Raw genomic sequence first — 13,068 nt, forward strand, 5'->3', positions numbered from 1 at the left:
CATAAATAATAGGTTAATGAGAATTTCTCGTAAATGTGCAAATAAAGCATACACTTCTAATTAAAGCCCTTATGCTAGTCAGTGATGATAAATGTAAAAAAACTGGAGAATTTAGGAAAGCTTATGAAACATTACAAAGCATCATCTTGAAAATTCCCCCAAACCATGTTAAAATGAATTTTTTAATGCCAGTTAGGTAAAGAGAAAAAATATAAGGAAAGTGTGGGTAGATTTCCTGCACATAAGTGGGAAAGATTTGTTGAAATGTGCAAAAATTTTAACCTTAAAATCATATCCACACCTTTTAAAAGGAACCCATCTAAACAAAAATCATGGCAGGCTCCCATTACATTTATTGGGGAATTTCAAGTTGATCATGTGTAGCAATTTCATGCCCTAACTACAAAAAAATTTTAAATGTCCAAGTTACGAAAGGGGCTAATATTGATTCTGACCATTGTTTAATGCAAACAAAAGTTAACTGTAAGAAAATAAATATCTAAATTAATCCAGTAGATAAAATAAACTATGAAAATGCCCAACTTACAGAAATCTAAAGAGATTTCCAGAAGAACAGTACAAGAAACTTTTATAAAACATTCAAAACAAAACTTAATGGTTACCAACCTTAAAAGTCTTTGCTTCAAAAATGAAAATGGCAGTTTGGCTCTTAACAACCAGGAAAATTGTAAGGCACTTTCTAATTACTTTGAAAAACTATTGAACTGTCCAGAACCAGCAGATTAATTCCAACCACAGAAACTAATAACACAATCCTAACTCTAAAGAATCTGACAAAATCAAAATAACTAAACAAATTAAGAGACTTAAAAACAACAAAGCATCCTGAGAAGATGGTACAATTGCAGAACTACTTAAATCACCTGGCCCTAACACTCTTGAGATCACTCTGCTGAAAATTCTCTCGCATTGTTTACTTGATCGAAGCCAAGAACAGTTAGAACCTAAAATTAGTGAATACCAAGCAGGCTTTAGACCAGACAGATGCTATCTGGAACAAATTCTTAGTTTAAAATTCATCCATAGGCAACAAAGGATTTTAGTAACAAAATTGTATGTACATTTGTGAATTTTAGAAAGGTCTATGAATCAGTTGATCATGAATGTCTTTTCCAAATTTTAAAGAAACACAAGGGCTAGATAATAAAACTCTAACGCAGATTAAGGAAACGTTAACTGACACTAGCTCTAAAGTTAAATTCATGGGAGGAACTTGTGAACCATTTGATATAAAGACTGGTGTTAGGTAAGGAGATGGATTCTCCCCATTACTGTTTAACTGTGTTTTGGTAAAGGTAATTGCAGAATGGCAAGAGCAAAAGTCGGGTCAAAATATAGATCATTAAATCAAGTTGGGTAGAAGTGATATTAGAGTAGATTGCCTCACCTGAAGTTGCGGAAAAAGTGGGACTACAAATATCATCCGAAAAAATGAAATATATGACATGCAACAAACAAGCACCAAAATTTTTGAACATGAAATATGGAAAAATAAAAAGGGTTTCTCAGTTTAAATACATGGGGAAATCATACAAGAAAATGGTCTGGAAAAAGCTGCAAACAAAGTTCACTATAAAAAACTGGCAACTGCATTCAGATTTAACACAAAATAATTATAATAAAAAATCACTTTCTAAATTCAGTAAACTTAGGCATTAGAACACTTTAATAAAACCTGAATGTCTTTATGGAGCAGGAACTTTAATTTTAAATAGAAAGAGGGATGTTGAAGAACCTTGAAAGAAAGAAAGGAAGATTATTTGGGAAATATTAGGCTGCCAAAATTACTCATGGAGAAAATTATAGGCTGAGAAATAGTAAGGAAATAGAAGAATACACAGATATACATGACATGAGAAAAAGAAGACTTAAATTTGATGGGCACATTAAAAAGAGTTGCAGCCACGAGATTGACAAAACAAATAGAATTCTGTTGAAACAGAAGTAAGGCTAAAACTTAGCCAATTAAATGGATCGCTGCGATTAAGGAGAATCTTAAAGTAGCCGGTATAACTCAGGTAGACATTACAGATAAAAAACATTCAGAAAAACAATATTTTATTGGTTCGTCAGAGGGAAATAAGACGACGGACTGTAACACTGTGGTCTGATGAAAGAAAGAGATTTCATTCTGGAAGTATGAAACAGATTTGGACACAAAGGACGACCAACCATGAAACGCGACATTGATTGATTATACTCGCATGGCCCTATTGAGCCCATATGTGAATAATAATATTATTATTATTATTATTATTATTATTAATTTCACCTTATTTTTTCTCTTCATCCGTGTCCTGTTTATGGTGAATTTTTGTTTTCCATTGTACAGCATTCTTGCTCTTTCCTGATGCATGGTTAACCTTTTCATTGTTACTTTCAGTTCATTTACAATTGGACACAGTAGCCTGTTGAACAACTCAAGCAACCAGGCAAAAGGTTCATCTTCACAGTATCCACCAAATCATCCACTCAGTGGCTCCAAACACCTTTGTTCTATTTGTGGAGATAGAGCGAGTGGAAAGCATTATGGTGTTTACAGGTACAGTCTTTCTTATTCAAAATATATCTTGAGAGAACAGTGATAGTAACAAATGAAGAGTGTTATAGTGCCACTGCTTTCACATATTCATTGTCCATCTTTTTGGTGTACTGATATTATCTTTAAATTTAACAGCTGTGAAGGTTGTAAAGGATTTTTTAAACGCACAGTGAGAAAAGACTTGTCATATGCATGTCGGGAAGACAAAAACTGCATAATAGACAAACGCCAACGTAACAGGTGCCAGTATTGTAGATATCAAAAATGCCTCGCTATGGGAATGAAGAGAGAGGCAGTTCAGGTAAGTTACTTTCAAGATGATAACCAAATCAGAAATCCCATTTCCTTTATATTTCTGTAAATTCTTTGAAGAGCATAAAATCGCATCGTGGCTTTGCAACCTATCAGTTAACGTTTTTATATTGGTAAGTAAGACAGTGACTAAAAAATTGATTTGATGTTAGGGAAAGTTCGTGCATTTCAAATAGCTCATAACATGTGCTCTTCTTATTCAATATGCAAAGTGAGTGTGGGGAATGAACAATATTAAAATATATGACTCCAACACCAAAGAAATTAAAAGTGTCACGTTTACATTATTAGTTACTGATCATATGTGGATCATGGGTGACTCGAATGTGGTTGTAGGAGAAGGAATATAAGACAGAACTCGGGAGAGTATGGGGTTGGTAGTTGAAATGAGAGATGAGAAAGGCTAGTGGAGTTTTGCCGTAAACTTCAACTGATAATAGTGAATTCACTGTTCAGAAATTGCAAGAGGAGAAGGTATATTTGGTGATGGCATGGGAGCATTGAAAGATATGCACTAGATTACATCATGGCCAGACAGAGATTCTGAAATTAGATATTGGGTTGTACGGTGTACCTAGGAGCGGATACTGAATCAGACCACAATTTAGTAATGATGAAGAGTAGCTTGAAGTTTGAGGAAATTACCAGTCATAATCAACATGGAAAGAAGTGGGATACTGAAATACTAAGGAATGATTATTTTCAGTTTATATTCTCTAAGGCTGTAGATACTGTTATAATGAACACTACAGTAGGTAGTTCAGTTGAAAAGGACTGGACATCTCTAAAAGGGGTTATCACAAATGATTGACATGCAAATGTAGGGCCAAGAAAAGCAGTTACAAAGAAAGTTTGGGCAACAGAAGGAATACTTCAGTTGGTTGACAAAAAAAAAAAAAGGTACAGAAATGTTTATGAAAAAGACAGGAATACAAAAATATAAGTTGCTGCTGAATGAAATACATAGGGAGTTCTGGGAAGCCAAGGTGAAATATCTGCAGGAAAATGTGAAGAAATAGAAAGAGAAATGGTCTTCAGAACAGATTTAGTGTATGAAAATGTCAAAACAACCTTCAGTGAAATTAAAACTAAAGCAGTCAACATTAAAGAGTGCCATTGGAATTCCACTGTTAAATGCAGAAGAGAAAGTGTGGACAGCTGGAAAAGTACAAGAGTGCATTGAAAGCCTTGACGAGGGGGAGATACTACCTGATGTGATAGGTGGAGAATTGTGAGTTGATATGGATGACGTAGGTGATCCATTATAACAGTTAAAAGTTTAACAGAACTTTAGAAGAGTTGCGATCAAATACTGCAGAAGGCATAGATAACACCCTTTCAGAATTTCTGAAACCATTGGAAGAGCTAGGTTAATAATTGGCTCCTTTTACCAAACTCCTGACTCAGTAGTGGCAGATCAACTGCCAGAAAATTTGGAATACATTTCACATAAATTTTCTCAGCATGTTATAGTCTTAGGTGGAGATTTCAATTTACCAGATATAGACTGGGACACTCAGATGTTTAGGACGGGTGGTAGGGACAGAGCATCGAGTGACATTATACTGAGTGCACTATCCGAAAATTACCTCGAGCAATTAAACAGAGAACCGACTCGTGGAGATAACATCTTGGACCTACTGATAACAAACAGACCCGAACTTTTCGACTCTGTATGTGCAGAACAGGGAATCAGTGATCATAAGGCCGTGGCAGCATCCCTGAATGTGGAAGTTAATAGGAATATAAAAAAAAGGGAGGAAGGTTTATCTGTTTAGCAAGAGTAATAGAAGGCAGATTTCAGACTACCTAACAGATCAAAACGAAAATTTCTGTTCCGACACTGACAATGTTGAGTGTTTATGGAAAAAGTTCAAGGCAATCGTAAAATGCGTTTTAGACAGGTACGTGCCAAGTAAAACTGTGAGGTACGGGAAAAACCCACCGTGGTACAACAACAAAGTTAGGAAACTACTGCGAAAACAAAGAGAGCTTCACTCCAAGTTTAAACGCAGCGAAGACCTATCAGACAAACTGAAGCTAAACGATGTCAAAGTTAGCGTAAGGAGGGCTATGCGTGAAGCGTTCAGTGAATTCAAAAGTAAAATTCTATGTACCGACTTGACAGAAAATCCTAGGAAGTTCTGCTCTTAAGTTAAATCAGTAAGTGGATCGAAACAGCATATCCAGACACTCTGGGATGATGATCACACTGAAACAGAGGAAGACACGCGTAAAGCTGAAATACTAAACACCTTTTTCCAAAGCTGTTTCACAGAGGACGACCGCACTGCAGTTCCTTCTCTAAATCCTGCACAAACGAAGAAATGGCTGACATCGAAATAAGTGTCCAAGGAATAGAAAAGCAACTGGAATCACTCAACAGAGGAAAGTCCACTGGACCTGACGGGATACCAATTCGATTCTACACAGAGTACGCGAAAGAACTTGCCCCCCTTCTAACAGCCGTGTACCGCAAGTCTCTAGAGGAACGGAAGGTTCCAAATGATTGGAAAAGAGCACAGGTAGTCCCAGTCTTCAAGAAGGGTCGTCGAGCAGAAGCGCAAAACTAGAGACCTATGTCTCTGACGTCGATCTGTTGCAGAATTTTAGAACATGTTTTTTGCTCGAGTATCATGTCGTTTTTGGAAAACCAGAATCTACTATGTAGGAATCAACATGGATTCCGGAAACAGCGATCGTGTGAGACCCAACTCGCTTTATTTGTTCATGAGACCCAGAAAATATTAGATACAGGCTCCCAGGTACATGCTATTTTTCTTGACTTCTGGAAGGCGTTCAATACAGTTCCGCACTGTCGCCTGATAAACGAAGTAAGAGCCTACGGAATATCAAACCAGCTGTGTGGCTGGATTGAAGAGTTTTTAGCAAACAGAACACAGCATGTTGTTATCAATGGAGAGACGTCTACAGACGTTAAAGTAACCTTTGGCGTGCCACATGGGAGTGTTATGGGACCATTGCTTTTCACAATACATATAAATGACCTAGTAGATAGTGTCAGAAGTTCCATGCGGCTTTTCACGGATGATTCTATAGTATACAGAGAAGTTGCAGCATTAGAAAATTGCAGCGATACGCAGGAAGATCTGCAGCGGATAGGCACTTGGTACAGGGAGTGGCAACTGACCCTTAACATAGATAAATGTAATGTATTGCGAATACATAGAAAGAAGGATCCTTTATTGTATGATTATATGATAGCGGAACAAACACTGGTAGCAGTTACTTCTGTAAAATATCTGGGAGTATGCGTGCGGAACGATTTGAAGTGGAATGATCATAGAAAATTAATTGTTGGTAAGGCGGGTACCAGGTTGAGATTCATTGGGAGAGTCCTTAGAAAATGTAGTCCATCAACAAAGGAGGTGGCTTACAAAACACTCGTTTGACCTATACTGGAGTATTGCTCATCAGTGTGGGATCCGTACCAGATCGGGTTGACGGAGGAGATAGAGAAGATCCAAAGAAGAGTGGCGCGTTTCGTCACAGGTTTATTTGGTAACCGTGATAGCGTTACGGAGATGTTTAACAAACTCAAGTGGCCGAGTCTGCAAGAGAGGCGCTCTGTATCACGGTGTAGCTTGCTTGCCAGGTTTCGAGAGGGTGCATTTCTGGATGAGGTATCGAATATATTGCTTCCCCCTACTTATACCTCCCGAGGAGATCACGAATGTAAAATTAGAGAGATTAGAGCGCGCACAGAGGCTTTCAGACAGTCGTTCTTCCCGCGAACCATACGCGACTGGAACAGGAGAAAAGTGGCACGTAAAGTGCCCTCCGCCACACACCGTTGGGTGGCTTGCGGAGAATAAATGTAGATGTAGATGTAGAGTCAGATGACTATTCAAGTTAAGTGTATAGAATATATGAGACCAGAGATAGCAAAGGCAAATAACTGTGGAAACTGTTGCACAATGACCTTGTTAGTTCATACATCCCAGATCAGGTCTGATCAGTTTGGCTTTATTAAAGTTAAAGACAGCACACAGGCAGCACTGATGGTGCAGTTGACGATGAAAGCAAGACTTTTAACAAAAAGTCTAGACATGTTCATAGGTTTCTTGACCTGTAAGAATCACTCAGCAATGTAAAATGGTGCAAGATGGTTGAAAGTATGAGGAAAATGGGAGAAAACTATAAGGAAAGACAAGTAATATACAATATATTCCAGAACCTGAAGGGAACAATAAGAAGACCAAGAAAAAAGCGCTTAGATTGAAAGGATATAAAATAAGGTTGCAACCTTTATCCCCTACTGTTCAGTGTGTACAGTGAAGAGGTAATGATGGAAGTAAAAGATAGGTTCAGGATTGGGATTAAAATTTGGGGTTAAAGAACATCAACAACAAGATTTGCTCATGACATTGCTATCCTCTATGAAAATGGGACAGTACTGGATTGGGAGTAAATCAAAGAAAGACGAAAGTAATGACAACTAGAAGAAATGAGATTAGTGATAAAATTTACATCAAAATTGAGGCGACAAAGTTGTTGAAGAAGCAAGGAGTACATAAAAACCAGATTAGCACAGGCAAAGAGGGCATTCGTGGCCAAAAGGAGTCTACTAGTATCAAACATCACACATAAGTTGACAAAGAAATTTCTGAGAATAGACATCTGGAGCACAGCATAGTATGGAAGTGAATTGTGGGTTGTGAGAAAAGTACATGAGAAGAAGAGAATCAATGCGATTGAGATATAGTGCTACAGAAGGATGCCTAAAATTAGATAGACTGCTGAGATAAGAAATGAGGAAGTTTTTTGTAGAATCAGTGAGGACAGAAATATTTGCAAAATATTGAAAGAAGGGACAAGAGGACAGGTGAAGTTTTCAGTTCTCAGGGAATAACTTCCAGAAGGTACTGTAGAGGATAAAAACTGCAGGGAAAGACCAAGATTGGAATATATCCAATAAGCAATTGAGGAAGAGGCTTGCACAGGAGAGGAAGTCTTGGCAGGCCACATCTGACCAGGCAGATGACTGTGACTGCTTACTGTTGTTCTTCTCCTTATTCTTCTTCTCCTTAGTCAACTCATATTTTTAAGTGCTGTGACATTTTCAGAATAGTTACAGTAACACTCGTAGAATTCCAAAATCGTCAACATCCGATGGTGTACCATGACGACATAATGTATCGTGTTTCAAAATGAATACTCCTTGCCTGTTTAAATTATATATACCTTCATGGGCAGATTACAGCTATAATTCATATTGCATTGTCAACAACAAAACCTAGATTTATTCCATTCTAGAAGATTCGTGTGTTGATTAATTATTATTATTGTCCGCCCCGGTAGCTGAGTGGTCAGCGTGACAGACTGTCAATCCTAAGGGCCCGGGTTCGATTCCCGGCTGGATCAGAGATTTTCTCCGCTCAGGGACTGGGTGTTGTGTTGTCCTAATCATCATCATTTCATCCCCATCGACGAGCAGGTCGCCGAAGTGGCGTCAAATCGAAAGACCTGCACCAGGCGAACGGTCTACCCGACGGGAGGCCCTAGCCACACGACATTTCCATTTCCATCATTATTATTATTATTATTATTATTATTATTATTATTATTATTATCATCATTCATCAACACAAGATATTTAAGACACAGGCCTCCCCCAAAAAGTCCAGTTGCAAAGCATGAACATTTGTGTCCTTTTGTACATAAAAATATGCCGTTTAGTATCTATGAAACTTTGTGTATGTATTGAATACCATGTGGTATGTCCTCAAGATATTTTCTAGGCTACAAATGGGGATAAAAGAATGTAAGGTAGTGTACTTTGTCACAACAAATAATGTTGTACAAGTTATTGACACATTACACAAAACAATATCTCATTCCTGAAGTAAACGCTACTGATTGCTGTTTGGTTTCAATTGTAAATAAATAACATGATGGTCCTCAGTAATGTAGACGTGATGAGCACTGGGAAGAGTGGCATAGATATAGGAAAGTCATGTAAGGGAGACAGAAAACCTCTAACTCACTTCAACATTTATATTCTCTTCATATTCAAAACCAAAGGTATCGTATCATCTTTGGTAACCCTTCCCTACAGTTTACATGTGATTTATCTGCAGTTATGCTGAGTCTCTTCAAAAATATTCTAACAGCTTTATTATGTTCTGTAGTTATTCTCCTTTCCAATCTTCACTTCCTTCATCCATCCCATAGAAAATCACCTGTCCAGAACATATTTAGTAGATGGTTTGTCAAACCCAATATGTCCCCCAACATGATGTCCAGTTTACTGTGAAATATTTAAATACTAAGCAAAAATAGCTTTCCCTTTTCAAGACTGATTGTCACATCATTGAGATACTTCATGTGTGTCTAATATTCTCCCTGTAAAACATCTTTCGACGAGCGTGACATCACAACAGTTTACATTATGTTCGTTTGAGCAGTTACCTGCTGGCTTATGCACATGCGAAGTAGTGTCACATACGAGCAGTACCTTCTCCCACTTTTGACTGCTAGAAGTGCGGTTCTTAGCTGTATCAGCAATAGCAACAAACAGCCAGATGCTAACCAGAAAAATTTTTCTGGTGCACCCAAGCTGCCAGATTCGCACATGTGCAGAGCAGTCGGAGTTGTAGTGGGGTGGGTAGTAGTCTCCATGTGAATCGTGTTTACGTTTGGTGATTTTGCTGTTTCCTCTTCATTTACAACTCTCAAGCCAAATGAAAACAAAACGTATTTCTGTGGCCGGGAGCCTTTACATTCACATAACTACGGAAAGCTAAAATATGTTATTAGTTTCAGTTTTGTGATTTCATTTTGTTTCCAGGTTTTGGCAGTCTGGCATTAATTGCCTTGCAGCATAAAATAATAACAGTACTGATACTCCAATAAAATTTGCATCCCGAAAACAACACTCGAAGGTTTAATATCAGGTTGGGGCCTACTTCTTTGTAAATCTGGAAATACGAATGTGCCCTTTAAGCCAAATCATGCATTTTAGTATGGTTTACGAAATTCCGATGCCCTTAGAGTACGCTCTGATGGCCTGTATCGTTTATGATGTAATGTAAGATCTCTTAATGCTTTATATGTATGAACATACGGGCTACCTTCATCATAGTAGCTACACATGCACAGTAACACCGATTTCTAGCACTCTCTGACAACTGCTGAAAAGAATTCTGACAAGTCACGGGAAAATATTGCGATTAGTGGTTTGAAAAGTGTTACTTTCAAAGTACATTTCATTTTACAGAACGTGAATTATGTTATGTGGGTGAACTTGCTTTGAATTTCTTAAATGACAGCAGGTTTGAGTCTCATCTAAAGCTAAACATTTTGAGGGCCAGCCACTTAGAAGAATTTCAAGATCAGAAGACCAGTCATTTATGTCATTGCCTAAAATTTTACTGGCTCATTTGTGTGATTTATTGAAGTGAAGTGTAACACATACATAAAAGTCTAATATTGTTTGTGAAAGCTTAGCTTTTCTTGTAGCAACACTGTGTAGATAAATTTAAACCATTAACTTTTCCTATTTGTGTGTTTGTGCTACTTAACAGTAATGTTGCTATAGGCTGATTGCATCACGTATCCTGTGGTCTGAATCACTACGTTTACTGGCGACACATCTTCCAAAAGACAAAAACCGAATTTCAGAAACAGCTTTAAAAAAGTATTAGCTGAAAATTTTAAAAACAAGACGAAACCTGACAGCCCAAGCACATTTAAATACCGGCTGCATTTACAAGGGAGCAAAAATCGGTTGCAGAATTGGAAAACCGGCAACCAGAAGCGGAATGCCAAAATCGATTTTAAAGTGTTTCCATGACCACCAATGCAGTGTTGGGAAATCGCTTTACGAAATCTGGTTTTGGAAGTCCCATGTGAACATGGCGAAAATCTGCTATCATCGGCTGGCGAGATCACGTGACATGAGTTATGATTGGCTTTCAAAAGCACACCGCAATCTCGATTTCAATACTCCAGAAACTAATGTTCTTTGTTTGGTGGAATTCGACTATATACTTAAGTAATACGAAAATATGCAGCATACATGTTGCTGCACATCAAAGATCTTTCCAAAACACACTTTTTTTCCCTAGGGTTCGTTTCCTAACCAACAGATTGATAAAGGTGTATGGTTCCAAGGGAAAGTATATTGTCACTTAACACAGAAAAATTGTATTTTCACCCAGGAGAAAGTGTATTTTTAACCGAGAATCCGGGAATTTTTTTTCCTTCTCCATGTATACACCATGCACACCCTGAACATATATTTTTGCTATGTTCTGATTTTTAAAAAATATTTGGTGTATGTATCTCAAACTGCAGTCAGAGTGAGTTATTGTTTCTCATATGAACATGTTGTACTTGAGTTAGTTCAGTATTTTCACTTTTTTCACACAGAATCTCTGAGGCCTGATTCTTATATGATACAATTTTGCAATACCTTGTCCTTGGTTATCATTTAGTCTTCAGATATCTAAAGACGGCATAGTTGGGAAAATGTTTAATTCTTAATAAAGTTGTTGTTAATGTGAAGCCCTTGTAGATAGCTAAATTGCCTACATTGCACTCTAATATTAATAATGCCTAATTTGGTTAGGAGGAAAGGCAGCGAACAAAGGAACGTGATCAGAATGAAGTTGAATCAACAAGTAGCCTGCATACAGACATGCCTGTTGAACGCATTCTCGAAGCTGAAAAACGAGTGGAGTGCAAAGCAGAAAACCAAGTGGAATATGAGGTAATTTTCTTGCTTGGTTGGGAAGTTGCTTCATTTTATTTTTATAAACATTATTTTTCTTTATTTTTCAGATAGTTGCCAATAATTAATAATGTAGCTATACCATCCTATATATTGTATTTTTTTAAACATTAAGTTCAAGTATTCACATCTTATTTATGCAAATACAGTAATAATGGCTATGGCACGATATATGTTAGACACAGTGTATACATATGGTTTACGATTAAATTTGAGTGTAAATAACGGGCAATGCTCACCTGTAGTGACAATCTGTAAGTGCTGTGTGATGAATAAGGCAGTGTAAACATCATTTGTCTTTCAGAAGTGGAATTGCATTCTTTTAACTCGTATGGAAGAATAGAATAAAAGGAAAAAGAAATCCTGTCGGTGGGTTAAATATTTTTTTTAATGAGAATTTAGGATGTTCCTAGCACAGTGCAATTTTCACTGCTTTTGAGTATAGTCTTGTTATCTTATGTATCTATTTGATTTAATCTTACTGCGTTATTTAGTTTTGCTGACTACTGAGATCTTGATTTCTGTAAGTTGCATAGGTGTTGTGTAACATAAACAGCATATACTCTGGGAGTAGATACCATACGAATATTCTCAAGCACATAACTGTAACATAATGTTGCAGAGTACAATGAATAACATTTGCCAGGCTGCCAATATCTGCCAAGCTACCAACAAGCAACTGTTTCAGCTGGTGGAGTGGGCTAAACACATCCCGCACTTCACATCCCTACCTCTGGAGGACCAGGTTCTCCTCCTCAGAGCAGGTGAGAGCTCTATTTTTATAGCAGCACATTTAGTCATTGCAAATGGGTGACTGTGATGATTTTTGCTTCCACAGATATATCCAGTAGAGTTCCTAGGACACACATATAAGTTAGAATCTTTATGATATCCAGATGTCCATCAGGTCTGGTAATTTAAAAGAGAGACGAGACACAAAATACGTAAAGTGACCTTTGGAAATGGGTTGGGTGACCGGGGGGGAGGGGGGGGGGTTATTACCATTGATTTTTTAATGTAATGTGTGTATCAAAGAGATTTGTCAAAATCTTCATGTGATTAGTAAATATGATGCATTATTTTGATTGTGTTCCGAAGTTCACAAGTATCTAAACATGCCCATCTCTTACAGTTGTTATGGTTATTCATTCATTTTAAGCATGTTCATGTGTAATATGGCAATGTTCATACATAAAGGTTTTTGACACTGTCTTTAGTTCTCACAAGCTGTCCTACCTTAACATTTCAAGAATTTAGATGGTCTCCTGAAGCTAAATGATTAAGTGATGCTACACACAAACCAGTTACTGAGGTTTCCTCCATTTTACTCCTAAGTTCAGTGTGGATAGAAAATAAAAAGAAGATTGTTTTTAGTTGTTTAGGTAATAAACCTTAAAAATAATTAGTCCTGCTAGAGAGTAAATATCATATTGTTTGT

General features: G+C 37.3%; 1 protein-coding gene across 5 annotated transcripts in view; it reads left to right on the forward strand.

Moving 5' to 3' along the window:
• LOC126191375 (retinoic acid receptor RXR) overlaps nt 1-13,068 on the forward strand; it is a 136,870-nt gene that overhangs the window by 105,465 nt on the left and 18,337 nt on the right. For 4 of the 5 annotated variants that reach the window (XM_049932225.1, XM_049932223.1, XM_049932226.1 and 1 more), the window contains 4 exons: nt 2,405-2,563; nt 2,699-2,864; nt 11,469-11,609; nt 12,253-12,394. In XM_049932225.1, the coding sequence (XP_049788182.1) occupies nt 2,405-2,563; nt 2,699-2,864; nt 11,469-11,609; nt 12,253-12,394 (608 nt within the window). The remainder of the gene's footprint in view (nt 1-2,404; nt 2,564-2,698; nt 2,865-11,468; nt 11,610-12,252; nt 12,395-13,068) is intronic. The other variant, XM_049932224.1, reaches the window with a different exon arrangement.

The sequence above is a fragment of the Schistocerca cancellata genome, chromosome 6 (genome assembly GCF_023864275.1).
Source record: "Schistocerca cancellata isolate TAMUIC-IGC-003103 chromosome 6, iqSchCanc2.1, whole genome shotgun sequence".
Classification (NCBI taxonomy): Eukaryota; Metazoa; Arthropoda; class Insecta; order Orthoptera; family Acrididae; genus Schistocerca; species Schistocerca cancellata.